The following is a 16740-nucleotide window of genomic DNA, read 5'->3' on the forward strand; positions in this document are numbered from 1 at the left end:
AGAGAGACTGCTGGAGGTACAATGGACAGGTTTTTGGATCTGGAGAGTTAAGAATAAAAAGTAAAGGCCGATGTGATTTTTATAGTTTAGAAGGCCACTTAGTTCATAATGCCATCAACTGAATTAAGAAATTAGGGACTAGTTAAACACAAAATAATTTGGAAATAAGATAGGTTATGTGTTCAGGATATACAAATGTTTCTAGTGAACTGGAGGTGATGAACACTGCTGATAGCGTCTGTGGAAATGGTGGGTGAGGTGGCATTGGGCCAGGCCTTGTCAGGCAGGTAAATTTCATGGGACAGAGACTGGTAATTCAGAGAGGCTATAAAGCACAAGGCCTATTCTAATGTAGTAAAACTCCAGTGAGATGGGCTGAAATGTGTAGACCAGATCACCTCATTTTCCTGTTTTAGGGATCTCCACCCAGAATGACTTCAGTGACTAGATCAGAGGCTGTAGAAGGTGAGTATTGTACCTTTTACCTTGGGTTCAAGTTTCTCAGCTGTACTCGAATGCTTTCCTGGCTCTTGCTGGAGTTGAAATCACGTATTCCTGTATTCACACAGGTGCTTCCTCGGTGTTTTCGTGCTCTGGGGCATGCATTTTCTTTTTCCGTCTTTTTGTATGGAAACTGGGTTGTGGTGGGTTTGATTTTGTATTTTGACTTTTTTATAACAAGTGCTACAAGAGGAACCAGTTCCATCTAAGACTCATGATCATCAGTCGGATTCAGACCCCAACCCTGTGGAAGTGTGCAGCAAATCACCTGGCTCCCTGGAGATGGCTCAAGGCCTTTCAAAGGAAAGAATACACATTGGTTGTGAAAAAGGGGGAAGTTGTGATCCCTGCCATGAGGAAGGACTTCAGTCCAGGTCCCTTCACTTGTCTCCCCAAGAACAGTCTGCCCATCACCAAGACAGAAGGCAGTCCTGGCGGCGAGCAAGTATGAAAGGAATGAACAGGCGGAAGTCACTGCCTCCCTTTCATCAGGGCATCACAGGTGGGGTGCTGCGTACATAAGACAGTGGAGTGGCAGCTCAGATAAAATGTGGCAGTGCGGTATGGCAGAAAGCGTGCTGAGACAGACTTGACTTTGCTACTTATTAGCTATATGATTAGCTTATTAATCACATCACCTTTCTGAGTCTTAATTTCCTCATCTAAAAGAGGGACCATCTAAGATTATGAGTACTATGTCAAACACCTACTAAGTGTTCATTATTGTTGATTTTATATCATATTTTTACCTAGCTGTCCATTGTAATTTATACCGTGAACAAAAATTCTGATTTACAGTTGTTCAACACTCACCTCTGTTAGGGACATTGAGATTTCTTCCTGTGGCTTTCTGCTTCATATCCTAACATGGAACAGAAGGTAGATGGGTTGCTACCTGATTTCAGGCTTTATAACTGAAAATATCTCAGAGGGAAGATGTACGTAAAAATATCTAGAGTGAACACCAAGCTTTTAGACATGCCATATTTAAATGTGATTTTGTGTGAGTTTATAATAATAATAACACTTCAGTGAGCATTGACATACAAAATTTAACGTGGAAGGTCTCCGGCACATTTCAGGAAAAGCTATATGCAGTTTTAATTTCCTTTGTCTTATAGTCATCATCAGTAAATGGGATGAGATAATATCTATTTTTATAGGATTGTATGAGGAGTAAACAAATTGATATATAACACAGTACTCAGCACATGGTAAATAGCTCAAATGGTAAGCTATTGTTATTATTTTAAAGCTATTACCTCACTTCCAGATGGCCTGATGTCTAACAGGAAATCTGAGTAAAAGCAGCCATTTAGCATATCAGAAAATTGCTGCCACAGTTATGCTCATGTAGTTTATTCCATAGATTTGCCAAGAAATCATCATCAGTTCCCTAAGATTACGCCAACCATTATCTCTGTTCCAGAGGCTGTGGACCTAAAATTCTGTATCACAGAAAATCACTGATGTAGTGACATTGATTATCTTCCAGTTCTTCCTGGCTGCTTGTTAGGTTTCTTTGATTATGGGAAGGTGTTTTGTTTTTCTTGACTAACAGCAGTGAGAAGTTGTCAAGAGAGGAGACAAAAGAACTTTGAAAATACAACCAGCTAAAGGTAGAGGATGAGAAGACATGTATCTCTCAAATTCTCAAGGCAAATTTCCTTTGTTATATAATAACTGATGTTTTTATTTTATTTATTTTTAGAGAAAGGGGAAGGGAGAGAGAAAGAGAGAGAGAAACATTGTTTGGTTGCCTCTTACATGCCCCTCACTGGGGACCTGGCTCACAACCCAGGCATGTGCCCTGACCAGGAATCAAACTGGCAACCTTTTGATTCACAGGCCAGTGCTCAGTCCCCTGAGCCACACAACGCAGGGCAATAACTGAGATTTTTAAATGGACATAACTGAAAAACCAGTGTCTACATCCTGTACTTGTTTGAGGATTCAGTGGCATAATTATGTAAAATGCCAGTCCAATTCAGGCTGCCTTACCATGTGACCTTGGGCAAGTTACCTATTACCCACTCTTGGTGCTTCAGCGTCATCATCTGTAAGATAGAATTGATAAGATACTTGCCTCAAGTTTTAATGAGGTGTGTATAGCATTTAATAAAAAGCCTTTTAAAACAAGTGTTCAACAGATTACCATTAATGCTACTAGGTCATTGTAGAAGATGTCATGGTATGACTGGGGAAAACACAGGGTTTGGTGACAGACTTGTGACTGAATTCTTGCTTCACCAATTTCTGGCTTCAAACAAGTCATCTCCCCTCTGAGCTTCAGTTTCCCCATGTGTAAAATGGAGCTCATAGATTATAAGAGGACTCTTAGGACAGTGTATTTAAAGCACACTTCAGGGCCTGTCATAAAAATGCTCAAATGTTCCCATCTCCTTTGAATGGTGAATGTAAAATATCAACAAAGTTATTTATCTACCTTGTTTAACAAGACAAGGTTTTAATGTATTACGTAAAAGCCTCTTATAACTTTAAGACTAGGATGCACAAATGCATAAAATCACATTCCTTGGTAATCCTGAAAAAAATCAGATGTGACTATATATGAATTCTTCCTTTAATTAGAGAAGGACGCCTGGGCATTCTTGTGTTAAGCTGGACTGCATCAAGAGGGAGGGAAATTTTGGTGTTTATTTTGCAAACTGTGTAACTATCTGGTTCCTAAATGTGGGGATACTTTATCTTAGAGCTCAGCAGATCCATCAGCATTGATCTAGTAGAAAGCAAACGGCTTGGCTCTCTTCTGCTTTCCAGTTTCCAGGTGAGATTTTCAGTATTGGGAAATGCTTTTTTTTTTCCTTTCCTTTTATTATTATTTATTTTTATTTATTGATTTGCAAGAGAGAGAAATAGTGATTTGTTGTTCCACTTATTTATGCATTCATTTTTTGCTTCTTGTATATGCCCTGGCCGGGAATCAAACCCACAACCTTGCCATATTGGGAAGATGCTCTACCCTGCCAAGTCCTTTTTTTTTTTTTTTTTTTTTTTAAACTGTTACTGTGGTGGTCCCAATACTGTGTGATGCACCTGTTAAGATTAAAAGATATTTCCCTCTAGTTAGGATTAATTTAGAAGCCAGATTTAATCCCAGCAATTGATTTGGTCTGGACTAGGCTCTCTAGCCCATTGGTGCTTCTGCTGCTGCTGCTAACTGAGGTGCTAACTGTGAGAGATTTCCCCAATCTAGTACATTTTGCTACTGGCAGCAAATGACAGGAAATCATGGTAATTTAAAGTGGGTGGAAGTCAAAATTGAAGTTAGCAGACATTTGAGGTCTGACTATATACCAAATCAGTATTATATGGTTAACTATCGATTATATCAGTTTAGATAATGAAGTCTTTTGTGTGAAATGACCATTTTTTTCTTGAACCAAAAATCAGAATGTACAGTCTTACCAACAAAGTTTTTTCCTGATCTGTTTTATTATATGAGAAACCTTAGGTATAAAAATTAAATCATGTTTACTTCACATTTATTAAACATCATAAAATTATGTGAACTTTGTTGGGACTGGTGTGGAGAATCTTGGCTGTTGTGTACTAAAAATGCTTTTCTTCATTTAGTTCTCTGTTCAGAAACTTGAACCTTTCCTAAAGGACACCGAGGGCTTCAGTCTTGAAAGTTTTAGAGCCAAAGGTAAGTTGCTAAGAATAGGCAAGTGAGCTTTGACCTTGAACTGTACCTTCTGTCAAAGTCAGTTGAAGCCCCACTTTCAAGATCCCCGTTTACAGGAGCTGCTGCCTTACAAAGCCAGCCACTTTTTCTTTTTTTTTGAAATTGTATTTTAAAAAATAATATATACTAATGAAGTTCGGAAGGTATAAAAGTGAAAAATAAGCCTGCCCCCCACCCCAAACCCCATTTGTAGCTCCTCCCCCCATAGGCAACCACAGCCACCAGCTTCTTATGTATCATTGAAGAGATTCTGCATTTGCAAACAATTACACATTAAAATCAATAAATGCTTTCACTGTTCTTTACCTTGTCTTTTGTTTTTTAACCTAACAGTTTATCTTTCAGATTATTCTATATCGCAGATATAGAGCTGTCTTGACATTTTAGTAGACACATGATACTCCATTTTATAAATGTGCCGTACTTGATTTAACCAGATGGGCTTTTATGGTTTTCAGTCTTTTGCCATTACAATGAATAGGGTAATGAATACCTTTTTACACATATGCAAATAAAAATAAGATAAATGTCTAGAATTGCAATTAACTAGGTCAAATGAAATGCTAATTATTACAGATTGCCTTCCAGAAAGGTGGTATCACTTTATTCCCTCAACAGCAATATATGCAAGTACCTGTTTTCTCATACCACCAACACTTTTATGAAAGAGTTCAAATATTTTATAGATGATTAAAGGTATTTTTTAGTTTTAATCTGTTTCTTTTTTGAAGAGGATAAGCATTTTAAAATATTATTTAGAATCTTACGTGCTTCATTTTCTGTTTGTATCCTTTGTTCGTTTTTGAAAATTGACATGTTGGCTCTTTTATATTGATTTGTAATAATTCTATTAAGGAAATTAGCTCTTCATCTGTGATACAATTTACAAATATTCTTTCCCTGGAATCAATTGTCAGCTTTCTAGGAAGTAGCTGTTCTCCATTCATTACTACAGAATACTCAATGTTACCCAATTTAAAAACCTAGAAAATACGTGAACTCAGGCTTGTTAGTGAAAATTGTTTATCTCGGCCCTGGCATGTGTGGCTTAGTTGGAGCATTGTCCCATAAACTGAAAGGTCGCAGGTTGGATTCCTGGTCAGGGCACATGTCCTAGGTTGCAGGTTTGGTCCCCTGCCTGGGCACATTCAGGAGGCAACCTATTAATGTTTCTGTCACATAGATGTTTCTGTCTATCTCCCTTCCTCTCTCTTAGGAATTAATGGATATATCCCCAGGTGAGGATTTAAAAAAATATATATTCTCAGAATTGGACCATCACCATAATTAGAATAGATATATCAAGGTTATCTTGATAGCTGTTTAATATCCTTTCCCTTCTTCATTTTTCACCTGAATGTAATTGTGAACTCTTCTAGGTGTAAGCAGAGAACTGTTTTTACATTATGCCATGATTCCTTTTTTTTTTTTTTTTTAAGGTTTTATCTGTTTAGGGAGAGGGGAAGGGAGGGAGAAAAAGGGAGAGAAACATCGATGTGTGAGGGAAACATTGATCAGCTGCCTCCTGCACGCACCCTGACTGGGGTCCGAACCTGAAACCTTTTGCTTTGCGGAGTGACACCCAACCAACGGAGCCACACAAGTCAGGGCTGCCCATAATTCTTTATTTGACTTCAGCATTTTCCATTACACTCTTTTCTGTTGCCTGACTTTTCTGGTAGATTTCTTTTCAGGGCCAGCAGTTCAAATCTCTTGAAAAGAACGAAATGTCAATGCAGATATATTTCTTTAACTGCTTTTTCACGAGATGTTTTTTTTTTAAACCATCAATAAATGTCATAAAGAAAAATTGTCTTTCATTTCATCTCTACCTGCCAAGAGGAAAAAAAAATCTTTCTGTATATTTATATCACTTTTTTGAATCGGTAAGAGGGTTATAATGTAACAGGGACCCATAGAGCTAGGACCACCTAAGTGTGTTATGTCTTTGTCAGCAGCTTGCTGTCAACATTTATATTCTTTTTATAACATGTAATTTTATTCTCTCTAGCATCTTCTCTTTCTGAAGAATTAAAACATTTTGCAGACAGACTAGAGAGTAATGGAACTCTACAGAAATGTTTTGAGGATTCAAAAGGGTAAGTTCAATTGCCCTTCTATCCCAAATTATACCATAATTAAGATTTTTTTTATTATAATTAGTTATTCATTTACTCAGGAAATATTTATGCAGCCCTGACTGGTGTGGCTCACTGGGTTGGGCATCATCCTTGAAAGGGAAAGGTCACTGGTTCAATTACCAGCCAGGATACATGCCTGGGTTGCGGGCGGGTTCAGTCCTGGTCAGGGCACATACAAGGGGCAACCAACTGATGTCATCAAGGTTGCTCTCTTCTTCTTTCTCCCTCCCTTCCCCTTTCTCTAAAAATAAATAAATAAAATCATAAAAAAAACAAATAGGAAACATTTATCCAGGCTTTTCTAGATGCTGGAGATGTAGAGACAACTAAGTCAAATGAGGCCTCTGTTTTGATACATTTTAAAGGAGAGTCAGTCAAACAAATACATGGATAATGATTTAAGATAGTGATCTAGGAAGTCAGTAATAGCAATTTGAGAGGGTGGGTTAGCTAGGGCTCGGAGAAGACCTCTAGTGAATGAGCCTTTGGACTGAGACCTATAAGACTGAATGGTGAGAAGGAACCAGCCATGGAAAGATGAAAGGAAAAGCATTCTTGAGGTTTTTTCTAGCCATGCAAGTTATGTTCTTTAGCTGTTAACAAACAAGGATATGAAGAGTAATTTAGAAATCCCACTCCTTGATTTGTAGTTCCTGTATAGGGGTGGAGCCCAACTCTTTACCCCTTGCCTTGCAATCATATCATTAGACCTTCCATCATCAAGTTTTTAGTTTTGGCTTTGCAAAGGTCTGCTTTTCCACAGATCCTTAGATTTAACATTGCTGTCCGGGAAATGAAAAATATTTTGGCTCACTCTTTCGGGGACAGTGTCTTAAGGCATTCAGAGTGGTCCAGCATTTGACATACCACCCGAGGCTGCCTTACAGTACAGTCACAAAACTAGCCTGTCCCAAGCCTCTGGTGATAGAATTGTTTACTTTTATACCAAGAAGGTTGGGAAAGCACCAGAATCTCTATGTGGAGTGTGCCAAGGCTGACTTCGGGGAGTTCATGCTATGAGACCTAAAGTTCTAATGAGGTTTTTTAAACCCAAAAAACACGTCAGCAGGGCCCATGATGGATCTATGTGTGCCAAATTTGTCCACAACAGGATCAAGCATGCTGTCCTTACTGAGCAGAAAATTGTTGTGGAAGTGTTGAAGGCACAAGCACAGAATCAGAAAGCTAAATAAAAAAAAGGTTTTTTGAGTAATAAAAGCAAAAAAAAAAATTATTTTGGTTCAACAAAGCATCTCTTTTAATGCCGTGTATTTGAACCATGGGCTGCTGCACCTTAGCCAGCAGTGGAAGACGGCTGTGTGTCTTAGGCCTTGGTAGAAAAACATGAAAGGTGGAACAACATACTTGTCTTTGTCAGGTAGAGTACCAAGTAGTCTGCAAAATTTTGTCATTTTCAGTGGTTCTTTTCCATTATGGTTAATCACCCAGCTGAGCTGAGCCATTGGTGTGAGTAAAATACAGCCCCTGTTCAGCAATAGCTTTAGTTTAAGAAGGAAGACGTAGTCATATGGAAAAAGTATTGTTGGACCTTAAAAGATCTTAAGGTTTTGATTAGTGGAAAGGGAAGAGATTAAAAAATGATATAGAAGTTGAGAGATTAAAAACCCCAGATATTCAGAGTCAGGATGAGTGGGATTATATGGGACAGAATAAATGAAAGGTAATAGTGGGAATCGGAGACAATGAGCTGGATAGAGCAAGAACAGAGAGACTGAAGTGCCAGGTTAAGGAGCTTTGACTTTTCCGAATGCAGCAGAGGGTCACAGAGTTTTTAGGCAAGGAAAAAAATTAAAGGACTATTTTAAGAAGGGTTCATCTAGACACGTGCAAGTTGGAATTTAGAGAAAAATAAAAGATGAAGAGACCTAGTACAAAAGTGAGAGTCCAAGAGTAAATATTTGTTGAAATATACTTTCTGGCCCTGGCTGTTGTGGCTTGGTTGGAGTGTTGTCCCATAAACTGAAAGGTCTCAGGTTCAATTCCCAGTCAGGGCACATGGCTAGGTTACAGGTTCTCTCCTCCATTGGGGCATGAATGGAAAGCAACCGATTGCAGTTTCTCTCACGTCAGTGTTTCTCTCTCTCCCCCAACCTTTACTCTCTCTGGAATCAGTAAATAAATATGTTTATATTTTTTTAAAAAGATATATTCTGAATGTATTTTGTTGCCTTTAATGTTATATAAGGTGTCATTAAAAGCAAGTGTTCTTGAAAGAAGCATGTTAATCTCATAATTCTATCTATTCCAGAAAAGCATCAGATTTGTCTCTGGAAACATCAGTGACTGAGATGAAGGAATACATAACAAAGTAAGTGAAAATGAGTGAACCTTTGTTAGAAGATCTAAATTCATTTGAGGAAACTAACTAAACCTGGGAAAATGAATAATAAACATCTTGTTTGAGTGTGACTACTAGTGTATCAACACTAGTTAGAAAGCTGCCTGTTGGCATCTTATGGGCTGAACTGATGGCCAATTTCATAGAAAGGAGTCTAGGAAATAAGGATGTTAATTTGATTTTAAGAACTCATATTTAATTTTATTAAATTAATATCCTCCAAGTCAGTCACAGTTTCTACTCTTTTCATGACCTTTTTATTCACATTTTAGAACCAGAGTAGGCACCTAATGTTACTATTGCTGCCCTGAGTGATTCAGGATGAGATAATCAAAACTCAACAGAATTTTTTTTCCTGATTCTATAGGTTTTCTTTAGAACGTCAGACTTGGGATCAGCTCTTGCTGCACTATCAGAAGGAAGCTGAAGAGATCATATCCAGGTTAGATCCATAGCTGGAGAAATCGGAAGTATCTTTACCTTGAGGAGTTTGATTTGGATTGATTTCTGTTCTGTTAATACAAATTGAGTGATGAATCCTTTCTCATAGGATAATCAACTCATCAAACCTCTGTAAAATACATATGGGCACTCTCTGACCTTAAACGGAGAGTCAGGGAGAGGAAGGGGAGTTGATATCACTATTTTCAGTCAAAGAACAGAATTGCCTGTGTTCTGTGTCTTTGGCTGCCATCACACATCCAGGGGAGACAGGCACATTTCTACCTTGTATCTGGAAACCTGGGGCTGGGCCAAAACAATAGAAAGGGGACTTCAGCGAGCACATGGCCTTTGAGCTTCAGGTGTGGGAGAGAACCCTGGCTGAGGCCTTCGTGGAGATGCAAAGACGTGAATAAGGGTGATGTAAAGTGAGGATCTATGCCTGGGTCTTAAAGGCATAAGAAAGTGTGAAAGTGCTAGATTTTTATTTAGTTGGCCAGGTAAACAAATGGTTTTAAGCTTTTTTTCCCAGACAGAATCTTAGCTAGGAACCCAACTATAAAATGGTAGCCAAAACCCTAATTGCAAAAGTGGCCTCTTAGTAGAGAGATGCTTTGAGGATTATAGTTTGAAAAACTTCCCTAATGTGGCCATTAATGATTATCAGTTACTTTTATTCACCCATTACATGTTCTGTTTATGAAGATAGATAATGTATAAGATGGCAGTTTCAGAATAAAAAATTCTTAAATTACATTTTATTGTTTATGTTATTACAGTTTTCCCCCTTTGCCCCCCCCACACCCAGCCCCTCACCCACTCCCTCAGGCAATCCCCACACTGTTGCCCATGTCCATGGGTCATGTGTATATGTTCTTTGGCTACTCTCTATGCTGTACTTCACATCCCTATGACTATTCTGTAACTACCAATTTGTACTTCTTAATCCCTTCACCTTTTTAGCCCACCCCTCTAAACCCCCCTCCCTTCTGGCAACCATCAAAACATTCTCTTTGTCTGTGATTCTGTTTCTGTTCTGCTTGTTTATTTTTTTAGATTCTATTGTTGATAGCTATGCATTTATTGACATTTTATTCCTATTTTTATCTTCTTAAAGAAAATCCTTTAACATTTCACATAATACTGGTTTGGTGGTAATGAATGATGAACTCCTTTAGGTTTTTCTTGTCTAGAAGCTCTTTATCTTTTCTTTGATTTTAAATGAAAGCTTTGCTGGGTAGAGTAATCTTGGTTGTAAATCCCTGCTTTACATCACTTTGAATATTTCTTGCTAGTCCCTTCTACCCTGCAAAGTTTCTTTTGAGAAATCAGCTGACAGTCTCATGGAAGCACCCTTGTAGGTAACTAACTGCTTTTCTCTTGCTGCCTCTAAAATTCTCTCTTTGTCTTTAACCTTTGGCATTTTAATTATGGTGTGTCTTGGTTTGGGTTTCTTCGGGTTCATCTTCTTTGGGACTTTGCACTTCCTGGACTGGTATGTCTATTTCAAATAGGTTTCCAATTTCTTGTGCTCTCTTTTGCGCAGCCCCATGATATGAATGTTGGTATGCTTGAAATGTCCCAGAGGCTCCTTACACTATCCTCATTTTTTAAAATTCTTTTTCTTCTTGATGTTTTGTTGGGTGGTTTCTGCTTCCTTATATTTCAAATTGCTGACCTGATTCTTGGCTTCATCCATTCTACTATTGATTCCCTGTAAATTGTTCTGTATTTCAATTAGTGTATCCTTCATTTCTGACTGGATATCTCTCTCTCTTTTTTTTTTTAGATTTTGCTTATTTGTTTTTAGAGAGAGGGGAAGGGAAGGAGAAAGAAATGGGAAAGAAACATAAATGTGTGATTGCCTCTCACATGCCCTCTGCTGGGGACCTGGCTTGCAACCCAGGCATGTGCCCTAACTGGGAATCAAACCAGTGACCCTTCGTTTGCAAGCCAGCACTCAATCCACTGAGCCACAGCAGCCAGGGCCTGACTGGATCTTTTTTATACCAATGAGGTACTCACTAAGTTCCTTGTAGCCAGTGCTTTGAATTCTGCATCTGATAGATTGTTCCTCTCCATTTTGTTTAGTTTTTTTTTTTCTGGAGGGCCCCCCCCCACCATTTGGGCCATGTTTCTTTGTCTCCTCATTTTGACAGCCTCCCTATGTTTCTATGTATTAGGTAGAGCTGCTGTGTCTCCCAGGCTTGGTAGAGTGGCCTAATGTAGTAGGTCCAGTGGCATAGCCTCCCTTATCACCCAAGCTGGATACTCAAGTTGCGCCCACCATGCGCACTGTGTATGCCCTCCTGTTGTAGTTGATCCTTGGTTGCTGTTGGCATGTCTACGGTCAGCCATTGCCTGTTTTCCCTCTGGGGACACACTACATTAAGCTACAAAGTGATCTGCAGATGGTTGCTACTTGTGCTGGGCTTGGAGGTGCCCAGGAGAGGCCAAGCTGTGAACCAAAGGTGGCTGCTGTTAGTTTTGGGTCTGGGGCAACTTAGCGAGAGCTTGGGGCTTGCTGAAGCTAGATGTTGCTTATTTAATGGAATTTAGGAAATTTTAAAGCATAGGCCAAGACAAGCCATTCATATGGAAAAGCCACTGGGAATAGCTTGGATGGGCCTGACAGCTGGATGGCATAGGGCCTCAGGGAATCACCAGAGTGGGGCAAACAGTGTGAGCCCGGTTGATGGAGTCTCAGATATGGCACCTGCCTGCTCACACCCTGGCTCAATGGCTCTGTGCCAGGAGGGCTCAGAAAAGGAACAATGGCCTCTGCCAGCACTTGTGTTGAGAAGAAAGCTGCCTTCCAGCTCTTGCTCTGATGCTGGACAATTCAGTTCCTCCTTGTATGTCTTTGATGCCTTTCAATCTGCTGCCCTTGTGCTGGAGCTTAAAGGGAGTGAGTCTGAGTGTCTGTGTGCAGGTCCTTTAAGAGGAACTGCCTGGGACAAGAGCAGTTTCTGTCTTACACAGCCTTAATCCCCGATAGTTTTTAGAGCCAGCAGTTAAGAGATTTAGCTTCCTGGCACTGGAACCCTGGGCTGGGGTTCCTGGCTTCTGAGATATCCCTCCTGATTTTTATCTGCCACACGTGAGTATGGGACCAGCCAATTCAAAGTCTCCCCCACTTCTGCCAGTCTCAGTGTGGTTTCTTCTTTAATTCCTTCGTTGTAGGACTTCCATTCAGCTAGATTTCTAATGGTTCAGAATGATGATTGTTCTATAGTATAGTTGTAATTTTGATGTGGGTATGTAAGGAAGTGAGCTGTTTTCCAGAATAAAACTTTTCATGTGGCATAGATTATTTGTTAAGAGGAATGCTTTTGGAAGTAGACTGTTCTGTTCATACCCTAATTGCTCCTTTGTTCTCTGACCTTGAGCAAGCTACTTAATCTCTAAGCCTGAAGTTCCTCATTTAAAAATGGAGATAATAGTACCTACCTCATTGGTAAGGGTTAAATGAGGTTAAATAGAAAGTGCTTAGCAGTGTCTGGCATTCAGTAAATTGTAGTAGTTGCTCTTATTAAAGGGTCATCAGTTTTCATGAACTCGCCATCATGTTCAGTTATTTTACGTAATGGAAATGGCCCAGCATTTTATTGGTGAAAGATCGTAGACATTGACTTTAGGATACCAAGCTTTGGCTTTACTCTACCCCAACTGTAGTCTTTTTTGTAATTGGACCTTACTGTTGGTGGAGTCAACTGATAATGAAGCTTCTAGCATTTTTTGGAGTCCAGTGATATAAAAAAGTTAATCCTGGATAATGCTTTCAGAGACCCTGGTTAATAAGAGAGCCTATACCTACTGCAGGGTGGAAGAATGTTGTTTCAGATTAACGAAGTCTTATTGAAGGTTTTTTCCCCCCAGATAATCTTTCAAATCTTCCCTAGAAAATGATTATAAAATTCCTTGAAAGCTCTTTTTTTATTATTTTTAGAGGATCAACTGAAACAAAAATTACTGACGTTGAAGTGGAACCTACAGCATATCTTGGGTCTTCACAGAATGAGGTTCTTAATACAAAGCCTGATTACCAGAAAATATTACAGAGCCAGAACAAGGTCTTTGATTGTATGGAGTTGGTGGTGAGTTGGTCATGTTTATATTTGGTTGAGTTATCCAGCTTTGCTACCTTGTCACCCTTAGAAATAAAAAGACCTGGAGAATATGTGTTTAAAGATAAATGGTGGCAGGAAATGGAGAAAGATGTATTTGAACAATTAAAAAAATATATATATGTATATTTAACTCTACCTTGGTGAACATGGCGATACAATTTAAAAAACAAACAAATAGCCCTTTGCTGGTGTGGCTAAGTGGGTTGAGCACCAGCCTGCAAACCAGAGGGTCGCCGGTTCAATTCCCAGTCAAGGCACATGCCTGGGTTGTGGGCCAGGTCCCGGGTTGGGGTTGTGTGAGAGGCAACTGGTCGATGTATCTCTGACACATCGATGTTTCTCTCCCTCCCTCCCTCCCCATCACTCTAAAAATATATAAAATATTTTTTTTAAAAACACACAACATAAAAGACAAAAAAATATATGGTGATAAGTGATAATAAAGCAGAGTAAGGGAGAGAGTGTACCAGGAGGGCAGCAGTTTGCTATATAGAGCAGTTGCCAACGGTCTCTCTGAGGTGACATTTTAATGGAGACTACAAAGAAATGAGGAGGTGAGCCCTGAGGACATTTGAGAGAAGAGCATTGTATCATTCCAAGTATCAACAGGAAGCAGCTGATAATGGGTAATTCAAGGAGAGTTTATTTATGAAGGGGCTATGAATAAAGTGTGGTTATTGGGAAACCACAAGGGTTAGTGAAGGAACCTGGGGCTTAGAGACAGCTGAGCCCTTATTACCCCTAGACCTGCAGGGAGGAGAAAAGGAACAGTTACTGTGGCACCTCGGGGGAGAGTCGCAGTGCACTGCTTTGAGAGAGTCATGGCCTTCAGTTGAGAGACACAGCTAACTCAGGAAGATCCTTCCTGGAACAGGCCTGGGTATTTTTACTCATTGAGCTCCCTTCCACTTGGGTTCCCTCTTGGCCAAACCCACCCAGAACTCAGAGGACAAGGAATCTGGTTAGCGGGTATCCCGGTCAGCCTCCCGGGGTGTAGAGCAGTGCGGAGTGGAGTGTGGGTCTGGAGGAGCAAACAAAATATCTGGTGTAAGCATCCCAGGCTGAAAGAACAGCAAGAGCACAGCTCCTGAGCAGGATCTTACCTGGTGTGTTTGAGGAACATTAAAGAAGCCATGGCCCTTTACAGCTCACAGCTGTCTTTCATCTGCAGATGGACGAACTGCAAGGGTCAGTGAAGCAGCTGCATGCCTTTATGGACGAAAGTACCCAGTGCTTCCAGAAGATGTCAGTACAGCTTGGTGAGTGTGTACAAACCACCCCTCAACTGCCCTTAGCGCATGGTCTCAGAGAGTAAGGCCTGCATCAAGTGGTTGTGGCCCTCTACCCCCCACAATAACTGTTATGTTGTAGGTGCTCAAAGTTGACAGTCAATTCTAGATGTAAATTCCACAGAAACATAGTAGACTAAGAATTAAATCCCCACAAACCATCTTATTTTAGTAAATCTAAGATTGAAGAAATATCTATTGCCTTTTTTTCCCTCTGCATTCTTCAGAAATCCACGAAGTAAAACTGATGATACTTCTCCATAGCTTTTTCTGACCTGCTCCAGCCTTAAATTAGTGCTACGCATACCTTCATTTTCTTATTTATCACATTGTATTGTAGTTGTAGTTGCAGCTGGCTTTCCTACCAGACTCATCTCCTTAAGGACAGAGATTGTTGTCATTGTAATGCCCTTCAGTGTCTGGCAGTGTCATACAGTAAGTTTTCAGTAAAATCTTACTTGAATTCAATTGAAATTTATTTTTTTTGCTCCTTTCTTCTGTAGGGAAGAAAAGCACGCAACAATTAGATTACTCACCAGCTCGAAAACTGCTCAAGCTTCAGTTGCAAAGCCTACCGACCGCACATTGCTCTAAGTCTTGTCAGTGACCTTATGCATCTTCTGCCACGAGGTGCTCGCAAGGAGAAATGGGAAGAATGCTGCACTGGTGGTGATTGCACAGCAACCTGAGCTGGTGATATCTACCCGGTGGCCTTTGCCAACTGGCTGACTGTAGAGCACTTGGACTTTTTTCTGAAAGTGACAACATTTATGTATCCAAAAGAATGTTGTACAGAAACTTTTCCCAAGTGTGCAAAATACTTTAAATTTCTGTTTTGGGATGACCATCAGAACTAGTGGCCAAGTATTTTAAATATCATTTGTGATCCCAAATCTTCATCTTGTGTAGATGTTTTTCAAGTTTTGATATATCGAAAGTCATTGAGGATCAAAATCAATGAAACATTTTAGGTGTCAAGTTGTATTCTGCATGTAAAGGAATGAGGCTAATTTTCTAGTGTGACTCTGAGGTGATTTTAGGTAGAGAAGTTGTGGGCATTGTTTATATCATGTGGATATGTGTATCACTTCGTAAGATGTCCAGATTGAGGAAATACCACTCATTCTCTATGTCCTGATGCCCAAAGTGTCCTTCAGCTTTTAATATTAAGTGTACATCCTAAGTCATTGATTCATGGCAAGAAGTGGCTACTTATTCCTTTTCATTGTTCTCTGTTAATAATCTGCATTATAAAATTGTACATAATTGAATGTTTTCCCTTGTCTTCATGTATATTTTGAGTGTATAAAAAAATTAAAAGGTAAGGAGGGTTTAGAAAATAAGATTCTTTGATAATTGTGGAAGTGAACAGTAGTGTAGAGATATGCCTCAGCATTAATTACAGATAAAACAGACTATTTATTGTTAGTGTTCTCTGATTCTCCTAGTAGAACAAAACCTATTTAAATACCTAGTCATAATCTTAAGTCTTAAACTTGGGCCCAAGCACCAGCAGTGAGAGGTGGTTATCTCCTTGCTTTGACCTACCTATGTTATTTATTCTTTCACGTATTTACAGAGACCCTGCTATATGCCAGGCACAGTTCTAGAAACTGGTAAGAGAGCAAAGAACAAAAACAGTTACGGAACTTCCTCATGATTCTCACTGTCTAGTGTATATACAGGAAACAAGAAGAGACAACTTCTCTGCAGAAGTGATGTTTTAGTTGATTTGGGAAAGATGAAGGAGTTAAATAGGGCAAATATGTGAAGCAAAAGAAGCAGCATTTCCAGACACCTGATGAGGGAGAGAATGAAGCATTCTGGGATACTAATGACCAGTAAAGCAGGAATGCTGAGTGCCAGTGGAAGAGCCGCCTGAAACAAAGGTTTGAAATCATTCGAAGGTTTTAAGGGAGAGAGATGGGATCAGAACTTTATTTTTATTTATTGATTTTTAGAGAGAGAAAGGAAGAGAGGAATACTGATTCGCTCTACTTATTTATGCATTCACTGGTTGCTTCTTATATGTGCCCTGACTGGAGATTGAACCTGCAATCTTGGCATATGGGGATGACGTTCTAACCGATGGAGCTACCCATCCAGGACAGAACTTTATTTTTAAAAGATCACTTTAGTTGCTGAGTGGAGAATAGATAGAAGCAAGCAA

General features: G+C 39.6%; 1 protein-coding gene and 1 pseudogene across 2 annotated transcripts; both read left to right on the forward strand.

Annotated features, from left to right (window-relative positions):
* The first annotated feature begins 431 nt into the window (after window positions 1-431).
* Window positions 432-15185, forward strand: DSN1 (DSN1 component of MIS12 kinetochore complex). Of its 2 annotated transcripts, XM_054573420.1 has the most exons (10): window positions 432-465; window positions 692-1003; window positions 3216-3289; window positions 4099-4171; window positions 6222-6309; window positions 8621-8680; window positions 9078-9152; window positions 13101-13248; window positions 14453-14540; window positions 15074-15185. In XM_054573420.1, the coding sequence occupies exons 1-10, from the start codon at window positions 432-434 to the stop codon at window positions 15175-15177; spliced, it is 1056 nt and encodes a 351-aa protein (XP_054429395.1). In that variant the 3' UTR covers window positions 15178-15185. The 2 variants fall into 2 exon arrangements, with proteins under 2 accessions (XP_054429395.1, XP_054429396.1); XM_054573421.1 differs by lacking the exon at window positions 692-1003.
* LOC129070560 (60S ribosomal protein L34-like) lies at window positions 6657-7544 on the forward strand (annotated as a pseudogene).
* Window positions 15186-16740: the final 1555 nt, after the last annotated feature.

The sequence above is a fragment of the Pteronotus mesoamericanus genome, unplaced genomic scaffold (assembly GCF_021234165.1).
Source record: "Pteronotus mesoamericanus isolate MK-2021 breed Mesoamerican mustached bat unplaced genomic scaffold, CSHL_Meso_final contig_25, whole genome shotgun sequence".
Taxonomy (NCBI): Eukaryota; Metazoa; Chordata; class Mammalia; order Chiroptera; family Mormoopidae; genus Pteronotus; species Pteronotus mesoamericanus.

Bases quoted from the DNA above. Each gene is read 5' to 3' on its own strand.
- DSN1 (XM_054573420.1), top strand. From the start codon at position 432: ATGACTTCAGTGACTAGATCAGAGGCTGTAGAAG. The intron at 3,290-4,098 runs GTGAGATTTTCA...TTCTTCATTTAG, and splicing joins TTCTGCTTTCCAGTTTCCAG to TTCTCTGTTCAGAAACTTGA. The intron at 14,541-15,073 runs GTGAGTGTGTAC...TTTCTTCTGTAG, and splicing joins GAAGATGTCAGTACAGCTTG to GGAAGAAAAGCACGCAACAA.